The sequence below is a fragment of the Trichomonas vaginalis genome, chromosome IV, assembly GCF_026262505.1.
Source record: "Trichomonas vaginalis G3 chromosome IV, whole genome shotgun sequence".
NCBI classification, from domain to species: Eukaryota; Parabasalia; order Trichomonadida; family Trichomonadidae; genus Trichomonas; species Trichomonas vaginalis.
In genome coordinates this window covers 33,133,013-33,151,424 of record NC_067206.1, presented here as the reverse complement: position 1 = coordinate 33,151,424, position 18,412 = coordinate 33,133,013, and the positions used below count along the sequence as shown (strand labels likewise).

Below are 18,412 nucleotides of genomic sequence, written 5' to 3'. Positions count from 1 at the left end.
ATTCTATACCATGCGTAAACTGTCATGTAAGGTGGCATGTAGTCTTTACTTTGTCCCGTTGTTTGCGTATATCCTGAAACGCGATGTGTATGGTCTCCTTCTCCCCAAGTGTCATCCCAGTAACAATTTATAGCAAACTTAACGTCGTCTTTAACATCATATCCTTTACCTTTTGTCATTCCTGTCCAATCCCAATATCTATGCTTATGCCAACCTTCTCGAGATGTAGTTAAACTTACGTAGTGACTATGCGCAGGTAGGTTTTCACCTGAAATCGTTTTACTTCCACCTGTTTCCTTTGAAGAGTTTGCACAATACAAAAACCTGTCGACTATTTGTTCCCATGCACCAACACCAAACATTGCTTGAGGACCTCTTGCTTCCATAGATGTATAAATAGAACCTACTGGGTTCATTAAATCAAACATATGAGATATTATAGGATTGTCTCTTTTGAACTTAAAATATAGTGCAACTATTTCAGGTTTCTTCTGGTTTGTGTCAGAATATTTTTTAAAATATAATCTTATGTTTTCAGGGTAGGTAAAGTCTTGACTATAATATTTATTTCTGTCATCTGTATAATAGTATACTATTCTCGTTTTTTCTATTGCATTATATCTTTTATATCTATAATAATCTAAATATAATGTTTGCTTTTTTGGGTCTACACGTGCGTCAACACCATAGTCATAATAATATGGTGCTGGAGCTACGTTAGACAATGTCATATCCGTCATTTCATAAACTCTTAAATATTTCTTTTGTTCGTCTCCATAGAAGTTTAAGTAGCAGTTGTTGTCTAATGGAACTTTAACTTGTGTACCATCGTTCTTTATATAGCTTACATACATTTCATTGTTATTTTTCGGAATGAGTTTACACCGTATACCATTTCTTAAGGACTGTACAAACTCCCATCTAAAATATTTGTTTTCTTCATAGATAGAAAAGTCACCAACAATAGTTTCAATATTTTTTGTTGTTCCAACTAAACTTTGGTATATTTCATTGACATATGTTTTATCTGCTTTTGTCTCTAATGTTTCTTGTAAGTTTGCAATATTTGCAATGGTATGTGTATGTCCAACGGCACTTTTCCTGTTTAAGGTTTCTTGTAAGTTTGTAATATTTGCAATGGTATGTGTATGTCCAACGTCACTTTTCCTGTTTAAGGTTTCTTGTAAGTTTGTAATATTTGCAATGGTATGTGTATGTCCAACGTCACTTTTCCTGTTTAAGGTTTCTTGTAAGTTTGTAATATTTGCAATGGTATGTGTATGAGTCTTTTTAGAATATTCTTTGTCAGCTCTTGTCACTTCACTTGACATTTTATTGTCAACATATGTTTTGTCCGCTAGTTCAGGATGAGTATGTTCTTTTGTTGCATATGTTGCATCTGCTCTGTCATGTTCTTCTTGAACTTTTTCAATGACATACTCTTTGTCAGCTTTGTTGTCAACATCTGCTTTCGTTGCATATGTTGCATCTGCTCTGTCATGTTCTTCTTGAACTTTTTCAATGACATACTCTTTGTCAGCTTTGTTGCCAACATCTGCTTTCAAAAGAAGTTCATCTATAGGTTTCTCGTTTAAAGTTCTTTTTGTTGGATTTATACAAACAGTATGGTTCTTACTGTCTTGAAACAGAAACTCATCTGTCATTGGGTTTATCGTCAGTTTTAAGTTTCCTTCTTTCAATGACTCAGATATCTTAGAATAGTTTGAAAAGTTTGTTGTGTTCTTATTTAGAGCTTGCAAAATGAGTTGTCGGTTGTGTTGTATTTCTCTCATAGACGCTGTTTCTTTCGACATTTTTATTCTAGATAAAATATGCTTTCAATAGAAAAAGAAAATTCAAGAGTTGCTACAACTAAACCATTAGATGAACTTTTTACGAATGTCGGTCAAAAGTTTGAGACAGAGACCGTAAAGCATGAAGGCTATCGTTTTGACTACCCACTAAGATGGTTAAGAGACCCATCTGTCACAAAAGCTATTGGCTTTCGTAGAATGAAGTTCATTTCAGAAGCCATACATGGTTTCCCATTTACGGTCGCTTTTGAAATTCGATACTATAACAAAGAAAAACATACGTATGAGAAATTTGAACAGGGAAAACTTTTACAAGTGAATTTGCTTGTAAACTTAGAAACAACTCTTCAAGCTTTTCAAGAAAAAATAAACGATATCTATCTCGAATATGCAAAACAGTACAACATTGACGAAGGAGAGTACCATCTCGATATTGTTTATGACAGGAAAAATGCAACTGTTAAAATCAATAGAATAGAAGACCTTGGAGAAGACGTTTATATTTCTACAAAATATAACAACTTGGCATGGTATAGATTTTTGAGGATGTTAAATCAGCCTGCAGAATATCCAGTACACCCGGACTTTTATGAAGTCGAAAACCCTAATGGAACATATGAAAATGTTTTCGACTCAGATGCTATTATAGTTCATGCTTCATTTTCTGGTGCACAAAACTCTTTTTTATGCTTGGCAAATGACTTTTACGAAAAACCTACAAAGCTATACGAACCACCAAGTGGAAGTATTTCAGACTTTCAAGTATGGTTTACTACAGATGGAAGAAAGAGAATAATTCCATTATACCACGCGTTTTACTTAGAACTTAGTTTCATATACAACTACTATCGAACGGTAAAAATATGATTTTTTAATACGGTTGAGGTGTTGGATTTGGTTGCCAACTAGACTGTGGTGCAGGTTCAGGCTGTTGTATAACAGGAGCTTGCTCTTCTGGTTCAGGGTCTTTAGGTATAATACCAACGAACTGACCTACTCTTTTACCAATATTTTTGACACCGTTCCAAATTCCTCTTCCGACAGATTTTATTCCATTCCATATACCTCTTCCAACATTTCGAAAGAAGTTTCCTATTCTTCCAAAGAAACCCATTTTACTATATGTAAAAATCTAATGTCCGCCTAGTCTTTTGCGTTTCCTGTTGAGTTCCATAGCATTCTTTAACTGGAGCTCATACATTCTGTTTCTCCTCTGGTAGAAAACATATTCTGGGTCAACTCCTGTGTTCGCGTCATCTGCATAAAGTTGTTTATATCCCACTTCAGGGTTTGTATAAAACTCTTTCCATCTCATATTTGCATACCATGGTGGCAAACCTAACGCAGCGTCATTTGACATGGCAGTTTGCATTTGTACATCTGTTGGCACTTGACCATAGTTTGCCATTGCAGTTTGTATTCTAACTTCATTTGGAATATTCTCTGGGTTTGGTTGTCCAGGTTGCTGTGCATTCGCTAAGTTCTGTGCGTCCATTTAATATTAGATAAAAATATCTCTTACGAGTACATATACTGGACATTTGCAGGCATTGGTTCATCTTCATATTCTCTATATCTTTCTGCCACGTCAAATAAGTAAATGACACAATGGAAAAAACCTAAAACAAGTAGTCCTATTTCAAACCACATTTACTTACCAATAAAATTTCTTTGTTATGACACTTTTTCCGGTTTATAGGACCTCTCTCATATTCTATCTTGTCGTATCTAAACTCATAGTCATGTATGTCCTCTAACCATCTCATGACACTTTCCAAACCACTTTTATCGGATGTAAAGTAAAAGCATGGATGGTTATGTAAAACGTCTAAAGTTTCTAAAGAGTCTCTCAAAGTCCAGTCTACTTGGTATTGAAAATCGTATGTGTTATAGAACGGCGGGTCCACTATAAAGAAAACATTTTCCTTGTTTTTATATTTTTCATACAACTCTGTCCAATGACATCTCACAAACTCTATACCCTCAGTATATTTTTCTATGTTCTCTTTGAAAACATTTGTATAGTTAAGATATAAAACGTTTGACATAAGTGTTTCAATGTCATGAACTCTTATAGAACCACTATACAATAGTCTAGAAGATATACTATCCCAGTCAATATACTCTGCTTTTTTCAAAACCTCTCTCACAATATTTTTCTTATCTAATGGTATACGTTCCATCTTACCTATAGGTATCTTTTCTTTTAACTCTTTCAATATTTTGTTTGTGTCTGGTATATGTTTGAGACGGTTCATATAGTTGTCGAAGTCATTGCATATAATCTTTGAGTCAGGAAATATTGTATGGCACAAATGAGATATATAGAAACTTCCACCGAACAAATCTACAAATGTTAGACCATTCGGTAGTTTCTTAAGTTCTCTCAATATAATATCTTTACATCTACTCTTATTTCCAAAGAACGGTAACGGTGGTTTTGTAAAATTCATTTTATATATATAATAAAAATGTTTTTTCCCTGAAAAGTGACAGAAAAGTGACAAAACATGAAAACATATATATTTTGTGAAAAGCTCCTGGAAGACCCGTATATAAGAACTTCAGATGGAACACATACTTTTTCAGTAAGGACATATGAGGTGAGATGTCACCTGTTTTCTCACCTCATTTCTCACCCGTTGAATTTTCATGAATTTCTTCGTAAAGACTTTGTTAAGACTTCTTCGTAAAGACTTTGTTGAGATTTCTTCGTAAAGACTTTGTTGAGATTTCTTCGTAAATGACCCAAAAATATATTTTAGGTGAAGAGGTGAGATTTCACCTCTTTTTTCACCTCATTTCTCACCTCTTGAATTTTCATGAATTTCTTCGTAAAGACTTTGTTAAGACTTCTTCATCTAATTTCTCATGAACTTTCTTGTCTATGTTTTGTCAAGATTTCATCGTAAAGACTTTGTTGAGATTTCTTCGTAAATGACCCTAGTAGTATATTTTTGGTGTAAATTTCATGAAAATTCAAGAGGTGAGAAAACAGGTGAGAAAACGGGTGACATCTCACCTCTTCACCTAAAATATATTTTTGGTGTAAAATTCTGAGTAAAATGACAGATGGAACACATACTTTTTCAGTAAGTACATATGGGGTAGAAAAGAGGGTAGAAAACGGGGTAGATATACCCTTCTACCCTAAAATATATTTTTGTCTGATTTACGCTCATTACGATGAAATCTTGACAAAGTCTTTACGATGAAATCTTGACAAAGTCTTTACGATGAAATCTTGACAAAGTCTTTACGATGAAATTCATGAAAATTCAAGAGGTGAAAAATGAGGTGAAAAAACAGGTGAAATCTCACCTCTTCACCTAAAATATATTTTTATTGAATTCTGTATAATATTCTGAGTAATATGACAGATGTTTATATAACACTTTCTCCGGTTTATAGGACCTCTCTCATATTCTATCTTGTCATATCAAAACTCATAGTCATGTTTGTCCTCTAAGACTTCATTTATACTAAACATCTTCGGGGCTAGAAGGCACGAAGTGCCTGGAAGCCCCACTACCTTTTTTTTTTTTTTTTTTTTTTTTTTTTTTTATTCTGATTTAAAGATCTAAAATATAAAAGGATCTTGGAAAATCCGTTATTTTTGCTGGAATGACATCGCTCTTTGATTACGCAGCAAAGGATGATGTTTTTAACCTCAAAAAGCTTATTAACTCAGGTGCTGACATCAACCGAACAAATGAAAACAACGAAACAGCGTTACATTTCGCAGTAGTCAAAGGAAATGTCAAAGCAACAAGACTGTTAATTTCATGCGGAGCAGATCTTAACATTCAGACAGCTGTATTCGGCGAAACCCCATTACATTTGGCTGTTCAACAGAATAATCGTGAATTAATCAATTTATTATTAGACGCTGGCGCTGATCCGAACGTTAAGAATTGCGATGACGAAGGACCAATCTTTACAGCTATTCGTTGGGGAAACCCAGATATAATATCACTTCTTGCAGATAGAGGTTGTATTCTTAACGACGTCAACAAGTTTGGACAGACACCATATGGTGTAGCAACTCATTTCCAAAGTCGCAAATCTACAAGCGCTCTTGTTAGCTGCGGTGTAACTCCACAGATTTCAGGAGTTCCAAGTATTCTTTCACTCGATAAGATGAACAAGCCACTTGTTGGTGGATCTGAAAAGAAGAAAGTTTTCGGATTCCGCCAATCACCGCCAGGAATTTCAGATCTCTTCGAAGTCGTTTCTACAAATCAAGTCCAAGTTTTACAAGATCAGCTTAAGAAAGGTATCAAAATCAACGAAGTTGCTAACTTCAACAAAGAAACTCTATTACATTCTGCTGTTTTATATGGTTCTACAGACTGTGTTGAAGTTTTGATTCAAAATGGCGCACTCGTTAACGAGAAAACAGAGTTTGGTTTGGAATCCCCACTACAAATTGCCATTCGCGAAGGCTTTTTCGATATATTCTTCCTCTTAATTCGTAATGGTGCAGATATCGAGTCAGAAAACTGCGATGGCGAAACTCCAATCTTCCAAGCAGTTAAAGCTAACAGAATAGAAATGTTTAGAGTCCTTGTTCGTCGTGGAGCAGACGTTAACCATCAAAATGTCAGTGGATTTACTCCAATTAACTTTGCCGTTCTTGCATCCAACAAGTTCATGGTCGAAGCATTATTATTCTACGGAGCCACATTCCCACAAGGCCAATTCAACCCTTACATGTTCGCATTTAAAGCTGGAGATGACGAAATCGCGAACATCATACAATGCGAGAGTCCAAACCTTGCAGAAGAGACACGTTTACCACCAAACTTGTTCCAGATCATCAAAGCAAACAACATGGATGAACTTCAAGCTCTAATTACAAAAGGTTTCCGTCTTGACCTTGTTGATAGCCTTGAAGGTTCTCCATTGCATTGCGCTTGCAGAGCAGATGCTATTGATTGCGTTAAATTGTTGATTGAAAGTGGAGCCGATGTAAATATCATTGATATTCAGAATCGCGAAACTCCATTTATGACAGCGATCAATTCTCAATCAGAACAAAGCATCAGAGAGCTTTTGCAGAATGCAGATGCCGATCTCGTCAATGTCAGGAACAAAGAAGGTGAAACATCATTGTTCTACGCGGTCAGAAAGAACAATTACAACCTTGTTATGGATTTAGTAACAAAAGGTGCCGAAATCAACACTTATAACAATAATGGTGTTACTCCTCTTTACGTTGCAACAGGCCTTAAATACACAGACATCGCGAGGTATCTTATGGACAATGGAGCAGACATTACATGCGAAATCCATCAGTCCATCAAACTCGCACAAGATATGAATGAAAGAGAACTTGTTGATGTTTTGTCATCTAAACCAGTTACTCGAGATAATTCTAGAACAGCTCGTTCTGATCTTCGAAAGTCAAGACTTGGCTCTAGATGCACAACAGCGTCAACACAAGGAAGACAGAGTTCTTTGACAATGAGATCAGGAAATACAACATTGAATAATAGTAGTACATTAGCTAATGCTCTTGCAAATACATATGGAACAATAACTCTTGGAAGAGATGAAGAAAAAACATTCCAACTTCCTGAGAATTTCCAGGAAGGTTTGTGCGTTGTTTGCCAGAGAAACAAAGCTACTCAGAAGCTTATTCCTTGCAACCATGTTTGTACTTGCCATGGATGCATCAAACAGTTCATCGAGATGCAGATTCCTTGTCCGTTCTGTGGCCTGAAATTCTATGCTACAAAGCCAGCGGGAGAGTAATAAAAATAAACATTTCTTTTTTTATCTTTTTCTATGCAAAACAGCTCCATCTTTTATATCATAACGCGACACATTAAACAATGTGATCATATAACATCTACACTCTTCAGATAAAGAGGACTTTATGCATCAGTAAAACCTGAAATTGATAACTATGGAAAAATTTGGAAGGAAGTCATCTGCTAAAGATGACGATCCATGGAAAAGTTACTTCAAAACTCAATTCACAAGTGCGAAAACCATGTTATGCCAAAGCTGTAATATATAATCAGCACAAAATCAATATTATTTAGAAGAATGGAATTTCATTGATTAATCCTATTTCCAATTCTTTATTCCTATACAATAGCTGTTCTTTCAGTAACTGCACTTCATCGGAAAGAGGAAGCTGCATTAACTTTACAAGAACAGATAGCTCTTCTTTCCACCGGTAATTGCCAAGCAGAATTTTTATTTATCGATAAAAATATTGACACGTTTAATAGACTTTGCTCTCTTTTAAATCTAGTAAACATTAATTACATAACTAGTTAAAACCAACATAATACCATCAATATTGCTACGGTTCTTATGAAAATATCTAACTCTTTTTAATTAAATGAAATGAATTTGTTTAAATTCATGAGAAATATCAATCAAATTTAATAATGCTCAGTAAATCTACTTAGAAGAACGATTTACATAATCTTTCATGGCCTGTGCCATAAGATCTTGTGCTTCTCCAGCAACAACAAAAGCAGTTCCCTTAGTATAGCTTAAAATTTCTGACATCTTTGAAACGTAAATCTGCTTAACATGTTCCATGAAGTTTGCTGCATTATCTTCAATCATTGTTCCGATATTTACGAGCATTTCAATGTTATCCTTTGCTGTCAGAGTTTTAATTTTACTATCTGCGCAGCCACCAGAAAGAACAACCGGCTTGGATTTTGGAACATCAACCTTGACTTCTAAGAGAATTGATGAAACCATCTCATAATCATACTGTCCCGAAGATTTTTCTGTAATTGTGAAAATATCTGAGCAGTTTATACTTCCCAAGAATCCTTCGGTCGAGTCTGTATCTTTGCGTACGAAAACACCTAAACCGAATGAGATGTCATCAAGATCCCAGCAATACACAGAAATTGTACCGTATCTGAAGAATAGGTTTAGATAGGATCCGAATGCCTTGTTTGCAAGCTCTTCAAGCTTACGGAGTTTCGGCGATATCTGCTGTCCATCTGGTAATGGCGGATAATACTTGTGAGTGAACGGCGATCTATATGAATCACCATCTCTATTGTAATCACATTTGATGAAACCTTGTTGCGTATCCTTATCAGTCTCGACTTTTAAGGGAATATCAACTGCCGAAATCATTTCTTCTGTTAAGTCAGGCTTAAGTTGAAACAAATCAAACATACGATCTTCGATATCCTTTGGAGGAACATGGCGAAGGAGATCAAGGCCTGCTGTGACTGGTGAATCGTATGCCATTGAATTCTTTTGAAAAAAATAATTAACATCACTTTTTGTGTATTTAAAATGTAACTGATTATTAACCGTGAGAAATTAGTTATATATCAATCAGATCCAATCAATATGATAAATGAAATAACCAAAATAACGAAAAATATATTTATGAAATGTGATTTGAGGAGGATAAGAAATGAATCGATGTATTGTCCACACCACTATTGTTTAGCTATCTTAATGCATGCTAATGATTGAGTAATTACATTCTAACTTCATCCCGAAAAATTTAATTCTTAATTTCAGAATTTTGGCATATTATTTGAATCATAAAAATGCTTGTTCAAGTAGTGAAGCTATATGCAATAGTTTAATTTACATATATCTTTTTCAATACGCATTTTGATTCATATTGCACTGAAATCTCAAAATTTAGAAATTATAATTAGAAAGTTCTAATATTTTAAGGAAATGTTATTATGTAATGGAAAATTGGTTATCTATGAACGATATCAAAGATATTCATATAAAAATTAGAAATTAAAACTATCTGAATGATATAAATCATTACAACTAATCACATGTAAATCATTCATATTAAATGTTTTGTTCAATACTATTGGTTTTGTAATTTTTGATGAATTTCAAAAATCAAATGATAAAATTAACAGTAAAAATGAATTTTTGTGTTGTATTTAAGGCATTAAATCTGATTATATGTGATTTTATCGTATACAAAAATTGCTAAATAAAATAATTGAGAAATTCAATTACCAGGCTTCCTTCTGAGGTGTCTTTCCGCCTGTATCATCGAGTCCTTCCATATCAAGATCACCTTCATCCAATCCTTCGGCTTCAAGGGCTGCTAATTCGTCTTCAAGTTCTCCTTCATCGATATCGTTGCCAATGCCCTGAGATAATATATCGGAAATTTCGTTGGACTCGGCCATCATATCTTCCATGTCCATAGCCATGTCATCAACATCTTCAACTGTAAATTGTTTCATTGTTTGCTTCATTGTTGCGTTAGTTTCCTTCATTGCATTAACAGTCTCGATGTTGACTTTCATTTGTTGCTGCTGGAAAGCCATGTTGTCAATATTAAATCTTTGTCCATCAATTTTGCCCTGGAAGCCTTCGAGCATTTTACGGCGCTTAAGCAATTCGGTGGCCTTCCTTCTGAGAGTTGGAACACGAGACTTATTGGACGGCATTTTCATTTGTTTAGTAAGTTCACTTAATTTTCTATTGATCTCAGCAATTTCCTTATCAATGCTTTCGCTCTTTCTTCCTAACTGGTCGGATGTGTCTTCGAGACTGACCTGTGGCTGCTGTGGAACGTCTTTCTTCTTTCCGAATAAGCGCTTCATAAAAAATGACAGAAAAAAAGTTCCGATGAAAAATCGTAATGGTTGCAATTGTTGTATTTGCTTTTGACTATGCATAAACAATATATTTTTCGTAAGAAAATGAAAAACATCGATGTTTTCACCGGAAAATTGCATGAAAATTTCAGGGGTCTGTATTCCTATAGCGAAGCTTTCTAAGCCTTTATATTTGATTCGAGTGATTAATTTTATATTTTCTTGAATATTTGAAAGACTTACATTTAAAACCAGCACATAAACTTGTGCCTTACCTTCAATAATTATCTTATGGTTATGTAACTCATTTGATAATGATATGTAATACCGAATAGCATATGATGAGATTGAATCGAAATTTCTAATACAGCCCAGCATAAATAGTAAAGAAAAGTGCTAACGTTGGAAGTATCAACCGTTTCGAATGATTTCAAACGAATTCTGATAAGTAGTCTCAATTTTAAATATCAAAATGAAATCTAATAATTCGGATTAATTTTTGAGAAATTTTGGAGTTGCATTCACTTCTCCAAAATCAACACTATACAGTTATCAATATGTGGCCACCCCCTCTTGTGATTAAGTTATCATATCCAAAGATATTTTTTTATATGGAATATTTATTTGATCTAAAGCTTAACGAAGTAAGTAGACAAATTGCATAATTTGTACAGCTCTCATGCATTTCTCATTTGTTGAATTTTGAAAATTAGGATAATTTTTTTTTTCGCAACTATAAAAAGATTAAAAACATTTATTTGTAAAACAATAAAAATCTTAATACTAGTTAAAACCGATATTCAGGAAATCCACATCATCAGGAATTGGCGAATTATTATCAATCTTTTCTTCTCCATTATAAACAATGATATTTGAAGGTACGTCAGAAAATCTTCCTTTGATAAAATCACGGATTTCCTTTGCTAGTGATCCTTTCGGACAATGAAATTGAAGAATACGACCCATATATTCAATATCGTAGAAACTGTACTCTTTATCGAGAGACACGAGTATTCTATCTGAATAAATTTCATATATCATTGTTTTATCCGTTGGATCATTTAATAATTTATGAGAAAGTTTGTTGTAAAAATAAAACTTGTTTCCTGTAATTCCATTCTTTTTAAGTTCATTAATTACGCTAGAAAACTTAGTTGTAGGCGTCAAAATTAGGAAAACTTCAATTGGCTTATCTGCTTGTAAAATAACAAAAGTAATTAAAATAGACTGAATAACATAATTTAAAATCAGCCTTTCACCGAGTTTAACGTCAACTGGCTGATTTAGATCAATAATATTTTTATCATCTTTAAAATATGTTTCAATGTAACCATCAGTGTAATAAGTATATGGTATTATGTCTTTGTATAATGGATTACCCTTGAATTTCAATGTAGTTGTTTCTTCAACGAGATTATTTAGCTTTCCTTTCGAAATTACAAATAATTTCTTCAGGACTTCAATTGTAGTTTTAGAATACTTGAATTTCACCTCAACAACGCTATTTATCTTATCTTTTATGACATCTTTTATCAATTGATGGTTTTCAATGGCGTAATTATTGTATCTGAATATTATATTGTCAATCCTTTTATCTTTTATCATCTGAAGATCGGTCATTTTAATGATATCACCGAATGTGCAGTTACAATCTATATATTCTATGTATTTTCTATCAATTTTGGTATCATGAAACTTAATTCTGTAGCATGAAATATCAGACTTGAAATACAACGTTGAAGTTTTTGTTGCTTCCCATGAAGGATCTAATTCTTTTGTTAATTCTTCATTTTCATAATAGAAGATTTCAGAATGTGCTAAAAATTTAATATTTTCCCTGATTAAGCTGCTTATTGCTGCGAGTTTAGATCTATAAATAACTGCAGCTGAGTATTTTAAAAATGAAATTGCGGGAACTCCTTCCCATTTTAAAGTAATATTTACCCAGTGCCCATGTTGTTTAGGGATAAAACTTGATTCCATACTATTAGGTTTTGCAATAGCCATTTATTTAAACTAAAAAATTAAATTAATTTATTTTGCCATCATTTTCGCCAAAAAATTGTGAGAAAATGTCAAAATTATACATTTTTTGACAACATAAACTTTCTTTTTTTGTAAACGTGTCAATGAATCTCAGCCAAGAATATAATATCGAATTCGGCGTTCCAAGTTGGGTGAGAATATCACCATGCCAAAAATATATTGCTTGTGGTACATCAACTGGATATCTATACATAATTTCAATAGAAGAAAAGAAAATTTTGAAATTTGCTTTAATTCACACAAAGGGAATAAATGACGGAGTTTGGTCATCTGACAGTAAATTCATAGTTACTGCGAGTGATGATAAGATGGCTTGCATTACAGAAACACAAGAACTAACCGTTATTAGAAAATTGATTGGACATAGATCAAAAATATTCTGTGTAGCTATATCTCCAGATAATTCTAGAATTGCTACTGGCAGCAAAGATACAGCATTTTGTATCTGGGATCCAAGAAATTCAAATTCTCTTTCAGAGATTGGCGGACATACTGAACCAATTTCATCCATATCATTCAATTACGATGGTACATTAATTTTAACATCGTCATTTGACGGAATTGTTCGTGTTTGGGACAGTATTTCATTAATATGTCTTAGAACATATATAATGGAAGGCCATCCTATAACTAGATCTCTTTTCGCTCCGAATAGCCAGTTCGTTACAGCATTCTCAACAGATAATTTAGGACAATTAATAGAGATAAAGACAGGAAAAGTTTTTAGGAATTTCAGAGGCCATGTTAATAGCAAGTATATGGTAGATGCAGGCTACATCCATAGAAATGACAATTCAGACGGAGAATTATGGGTTTCATCAGAAGACCAGAAAATTCATGCATGGAACGTTCAAAGCGGTGAAGAAATCTGGCAGTTAGATATCGGTTTTGACCTTGCGGTGGCCAATTCGACTCCAGATGGCTCATTATTCTGCGTTGGCGGAAATATTCCTGGAATTGTAAGATTATATACTCCAAAATGATTTTTATATAGTGTTGTGAATAAATATAAAGTTTACGAAAACATTATAAATAATTTTTTAATTTTGTCTAACAAATCCAATTCATGCTAGTACATCTTTTATTTTTACCACATATGATTAACTTGCAGTTGAAAAACTTCATAAAACTTCACAATAATGACTTATAAGGAAATATTATTTTTCTTCTAGCTATAAACTATAAGTTTCATCACAAATAAAGGTAAACTCATGAGGCATGATCTGTGTAGCAGCCAACATCCATCAAAAAGAAAGAAAAAATTAGAAAATAGAAAATTAAAGGCAAAAAAGTAAAATTTATATAAACATGTAACATAAAATAACATTTATAAGGATAATATAAGTGTTAGGCAAACAGGAATCGATAGCATTCGACTGATTTTTGTTTGAAAGATAGGAATTTGATTTTAAACAATATAAAGTATACGTATAATTTTCGAAGCAAGGTGAAGCTAAAACTTGAGAAAACAATTACTAAAAAAGAAAATTATTATAGTAGTATATGAGTGCGGGTTGTGTGACTTTTTTTGTTGCATCTATATATAGACGATGCATTAAAATATATTTATTTATAAATCATTAAAAAATTAACATTAATTTTAAAATAATTTATTTTTTATCTTTTATAAAAGAAACTATATATAGATGATGTCAGATATTCCGCGATTAATTAAACATTGTTTAAATCCTGAATGGGTTAAACTTCAATTTAAAAATGAAGATTGTGAATTATTAAATGAATATGAAAGCCAAAATAAGCTAATGAGGTATAAATATAATGATAAAGAATATTTAATTTCATGGAATCAATGGAGTCATAATCAAAGACCTCATAAACGAGAAGAAGAAATTGAAAATAATGAAATGGAAATCATTGATGACATTAAAGAGGATGGAATTCCTAAATTTTGTAGAAAAACCTTTAGAACTAAGTTAGGAGCATATAAACGTAGAGTATTAAATCCTGAATATCTTAAACATCAATTTAAAAACATAAGAGAAATAGGAGAGGATACGTATCAAGTGATGCTTAAAGATAGATTTTATAGATGTGATACATGTTTACAAGAGGCATTCTTCACTTTAGATAACGCAAAATACTGGTATTTGGTTTTCATTTATGATTTTATGTATAAATGCATGGATGTTAATCGTTTTCATTTCATTGAAGGTGATACTGATTCATCTTATTGGGCAATCGCTGGCGACCCAAATCTTCCTAACACTCAAGCATTTCAAGCAATTGTAACCGATAAAAAATTTTATGATAAAAACATTTACAAATTCGCACCTTTTGATTTCTTCTGTTTTAATGAGAAATTTAAACCTAAATTAAAGAATAAAGCTGAAGAAAAAGCACATGAGAAGAAGTTATTGGGTTTAGCAATTGAGAAACAAGGTGATAACATGGTTGCTTTATGTCCTAAGTGTTATACTTCATTCAACGGTTCAATTGATGGAAGTGATTTTAAAAAGATTGCACAAAAAATGAAAGGAGTTAGTTTACGACAAAATAAACAATTAACACCTAAAAATTATTTGGATATAATAAATGATAAAGTGATATTTGATGGTCAGAATATTAATTTACAACTTAAAAACGGGTCAATGACTCGCTTAACAATCGGTAAGACTGCATTAACAGGAGCACACACTAAGGCTGTATGTTGTGAAAATGGATGTTGTATGCCATTTATTTAATAAAATGCCACAGAAGAGACAAAAGGAACCGTAAATAATGGTTTTGATACTATGATTCAAAGAGGCGGGCACCCTTAAAACACTTATTTTATTTTTATATAAATGAATAGCGTAGATTTAAAAAATTTAATTGATGATTTAGTACTTAATCAAAATTTTCTTAATTATTATGAATTAAAATCATATCTCCAAAAACATGATAACAATATAACGGGTGATGATATGGATTATTATTATTCGTATTATAAAAATGAAGTTTTGAAATATCATGATAAAATAATTTCTAAAATTAAAGACAAAATTAAAAATAATGAATATTCAAAGGGAAAAAGTAAATCACAACTTAAACAATTGAAAGATTTCAAAAATAAAGTATTAACAGAAGAAGATATTGATGAATTATATAAATTATATAAATTATATAATCCTGAGCCGCAAAAACCAAAGGAACAAAAACAAAAGGTGCAAAACGCCCAGGTCCTTCAGACCATAAATGAAGCACAAGCTTTAATTTATGATTCATTAGTTAAACCATATTCAGCCCGACTTTTAAATGAAGATCAACTTTTGGAATTCATCCTTCAACATAAACTCGAAGCGGGAAAGTATATCAAACCTTTATATACAGCATATTTAAAACAAATGAATAGAATACATCCAGAATTAATGAAGGGGGGAATGAAATCCAAAATCAAAGCAGATAAAATTAAACCACCTGCAACACCAAACCCTCCAACGACAGTACCTCCTCCTCCTTCAGTTAATCCTTCATCATTCACTTTATTATATCCATTTCAAACATTAAAGAAGCAAAAAGATTTTAAAAAGGATTTCAAAATATTAAATAAACCAACTGACCCAAAAATTCAACCGTTAAAGGAAAAATTTAGTCGCCCTTCATTTGCACCATATCCATATTCATACGAAATCGATCATTTAGAATATTCAAGAGGAAACGTTACTTATTTATTTGCCATTAACATTAACACCAGATATTTATATTGCATTCCGGTGAAAGGGAAAACAGAACAGGAAACAAGAAGAGCTATTCAATACTTACTAGATCATGAAAGAGTAGATAATATAAGGGGTGATGGTGATAAAGGATTTCAGGCAGCTATGGCTCATTATTTCCCACAAATTAATTTTTACTTTTCATCCTCTCCATATACGTTTCATAATAAAATAGTTGATGCGGTAATGAGAACTCTTAGAGATGCGTTAGGGGTTAATGGTCAGATATACTGGGATGGAAATCATGACTCCATCATACAGCAGTTAGTATATTATTACAATAATACATGGCATAGAACAATAAACATGAAACCGGTGGAAATGAAAAATGATATTTCAAAAGAATGGGAATATATTAGAAAGCAAATGGAAAGGTTGAATGATGTTAAACGTGAACAAATTAATTCGGGCTCATGAATTTTAAACAAGGGGATAAAGTTTTATTCATCTCGATTATGGAAAAACTGATAAATCAATGACAAAAAGAAGACGAAGATTTGACACAATAGCTGAATTTGTTAGATATATTAACGGCAATGCATTAGTTGAAGTTGACAATAAATTAATAGAAATTCCGATTTATTTTATTACTCCATTATATTTAAATAATATTTAATTTTTTTATTTCGTAAGAAATGAGTAACAACGAAGCAGTCAAGAGTCCAGACGATGAATATAAAAAGAAACTAAACAGAATTAAATCAAAAATATGTTATTACAAAAAGAAGCCACAATGTGGTGGGGTTGAAAACGATAAAGAGAGGAAAGAAATAATCGAAAAATTAGAAACTTATCGTTCAATCCTTAAACTGAGTGAAGCAAAAATAAAAGAATTTAATAGAATAAATAAATTGATTGGAAGAGATGAATTTAATAAAGATGAATTTTTAAACTCTATCCAAATTTAATTTTTATTCCTCTTCGACAACATCTCTCTTTCCATCATTACCGCATAACCACATTTTCTCAATTTTAGTGGTTTGTTATTTTTAACATGTTCTTGCATCATTTTTATCATTTCCTCCCTTGTTATGATTCGTGGTAAATTTTGAGCTTGTGGGGTATTCATTTATGATAAAAATAAAAATTTGTTATCACTTATTTTATCGTTAATGTTTTTAGGTTATTCAATAATTAATTATTTTTGAATAACTGGGAAATAAATTTACGTCAAATATGCAATTTATAAAATCTTATGTCGACAGGCTACGTAGCACAGTGGTCTAAGGTGGTGTTATGGAGGGGTCAAGGTCTGTGGTTCGAACCGCGACAGCGCCGTATTTTCTTATTTTCTTTATTTGTCTTGTTTGTCGTGAATAAAAAGTATCATAAAAGTGCTCTATCTTCCACGGGAATAAATAAAAAATTTACTTTATTTCTTCTTTATTTCTTCTTTATTTCTTTGTTCCCGTGGAAGAAGGGTTTTGCTGTTTTTTCTCAGCCGAAATCAATGATTTTTTCATTTTTGGAATCCTTAGCGAATGAGGAATCTTTTCTCTCGTGGAAGCTTTGACCTAAAATATAATTTAGGTGAAGAGGTGAGATATCACCTGTTTTTTCACCTGTTTTTATGGTAGTAGTGAAATAAAATTTTGTTATCAGTTATTTTATCATCATTTTATTAAGTTCATCTTTAGTTAATAATTTGAATGGATTCGCTAATGTTCCACCTTGAGTCACAACACTTGCCCCGGCTAATTGTGAAGAACCTGGGATAAGTACTCCATGAAATGATTTCATTGGTATCATTAATTTAGAAATAGTTGGCTTAATTAATTTGGTCATTTATGATAAAAATAAAATTGCATAATTTAAATTTTTTTTCTTTCTCATTTTCTCATTTTCTCATTTTTCATTCTGTTTTGGTTTCAGCAACTTTTCAAGTTGTTGTCTTGTCAGTAACTTTAATTTTAACTTTGGATCAAATATTGGGTTTCCATCTTTATCTCTTCCAATAACACCATATGGTAGAATCTTCATTTATACTAAAATAAAAATTTAAATTATGTGTTTGCTCTTTTGGAGCTCCTAAAGTTTGTTTCACAAACATTGAGCGTTCATTGAACTCTATACCATGCGAATACAGTCATAAATGGTGGCATGTAATCTTTACTTTGTCCCGTTGTTTGTGTATATCCTGAAACGATGTGTATGGTTTCCTTCTCCCTGAGTGTCACTCCAGTAACAATTTATGGCAAATTTAACATCATCTTTAACATCATATCCTTTACCTTTTGTCATTCCTGACCAATCCCAATAT

The 18,412-nt window shown here is 32.4% G+C and overlaps 10 protein-coding genes across 10 annotated transcripts, besides 3 other annotated features; 4 read left to right on the top strand and 6 right to left on the bottom strand.

Moving 5' to 3' along the window:
- Nucleotides 1–5,377: part of a mobile genetic element that runs on past the window's edge.
- On the bottom strand, nucleotides 4–1,814 carry TVAGG3_0212790 (phage tail repeat-like family; the record flags this gene model as incomplete). Its single annotated transcript, XM_051226708.1, has 1 exon — nucleotides 4–1,814. A coding segment is annotated over one exon (1,811 nt), but the record flags the coding sequence as incomplete, so codon positions are not given.
- On the top strand, nucleotides 1,833–2,526 carry TVAGG3_0212780 (uncharacterized protein; the record flags this gene model as incomplete). Its single annotated transcript, XM_051226707.1, has 1 exon — nucleotides 1,833–2,526. A coding segment is annotated over one exon (694 nt), but the record flags the coding sequence as incomplete, so codon positions are not given.
- TVAGG3_0212770 (serine threonine-protein phosphatase family) lies at nucleotides 2,686–2,928 on the bottom strand (the record flags this gene model as incomplete). Its single annotated transcript, XM_051226706.1, has 1 exon — nucleotides 2,686–2,928. The coding sequence occupies one exon, from the start codon at nucleotides 2,926–2,928 to the stop codon at nucleotides 2,686–2,688; it is 243 nt and encodes an 80-aa protein (XP_051111692.1).
- Nucleotides 2,947–3,309, bottom strand: TVAGG3_0212760 (uncharacterized protein; the record flags this gene model as incomplete). Its single annotated transcript, XM_051226705.1, has 1 exon — nucleotides 2,947–3,309. The coding sequence occupies one exon, from the start codon at nucleotides 3,307–3,309 to the stop codon at nucleotides 2,947–2,949; it is 363 nt and encodes a 120-aa protein (XP_051111691.1).
- Nucleotides 5,282–5,377: a terminal%2Cinverted (terminal inverted repeat of Maverick-3 transposon ID:TVAGG3_0212750).
- Nucleotides 5,378–5,404: 27 nt separating this feature from the next.
- TVAGG3_0212740 (spectrin binding) lies at nucleotides 5,405–7,616 on the top strand (the record flags this gene model as incomplete). Its single annotated transcript, XM_001300335.2, has 1 exon — nucleotides 5,439–7,571. One exon carries the CDS (start codon nucleotides 5,439–5,441, stop codon nucleotides 7,569–7,571), a length of 2,133 nt encoding a protein of 710 aa, XP_001300336.2.
- Nucleotides 7,617–8,148: 532 nt separating this feature from the next.
- Nucleotides 8,149–9,061, bottom strand: TVAGG3_0212730 (barbed-end actin filament capping; the record flags this gene model as incomplete). Its single annotated transcript, XM_001300336.2, has 1 exon — nucleotides 8,232–9,050. One exon carries the CDS (start codon nucleotides 9,048–9,050, stop codon nucleotides 8,232–8,234), a length of 819 nt encoding a protein of 272 aa, XP_001300337.1.
- A 652-nt stretch (nucleotides 9,062–9,713) lies between these two features.
- On the bottom strand, nucleotides 9,714–10,396 carry TVAGG3_0212720 (vacuolar transport; the record flags this gene model as incomplete). Its single annotated transcript, XM_001300337.2, has 1 exon — nucleotides 9,797–10,396. The coding sequence occupies one exon, from the start codon at nucleotides 10,394–10,396 to the stop codon at nucleotides 9,797–9,799; it is 600 nt and encodes a 199-aa protein (XP_001300338.1).
- A 687-nt stretch (nucleotides 10,397–11,083) lies between these two features.
- Nucleotides 11,084–12,434, bottom strand: TVAGG3_0212710 (uncharacterized protein; the record flags this gene model as incomplete). Its single annotated transcript, XM_001300338.1, has 1 exon — nucleotides 11,174–12,397. The coding sequence occupies one exon, from the start codon at nucleotides 12,395–12,397 to the stop codon at nucleotides 11,174–11,176; it is 1,224 nt and encodes a 407-aa protein (XP_001300339.1).
- Nucleotides 12,435–12,514: 80 nt separating this feature from the next.
- TVAGG3_0212700 (WD repeat-containing protein family) lies at nucleotides 12,515–13,525 on the top strand (the record flags this gene model as incomplete). The annotated part of the gene is made up of 1 exon (XM_001300339.1): nucleotides 12,520–13,419. The coding sequence occupies one exon, from the start codon at nucleotides 12,520–12,522 to the stop codon at nucleotides 13,417–13,419; it is 900 nt and encodes a 299-aa protein (XP_001300340.1).
- Nucleotides 13,526–14,199: 674 nt separating this feature from the next.
- On the top strand, nucleotides 14,200–15,138 carry TVAGG3_0212690 (DNA/RNA polymerase superfamily; the record flags this gene model as incomplete). Its single annotated transcript, XM_051226704.1, has 1 exon — nucleotides 14,200–15,138. The coding sequence occupies one exon, from the start codon at nucleotides 14,200–14,202 to the stop codon at nucleotides 15,136–15,138; it is 939 nt and encodes a 312-aa protein (XP_051111690.1).
- An 894-nt stretch (nucleotides 15,139–16,032) lies between these two features.
- Nucleotides 16,033–18,412: part of a mobile genetic element that runs on past the window's edge.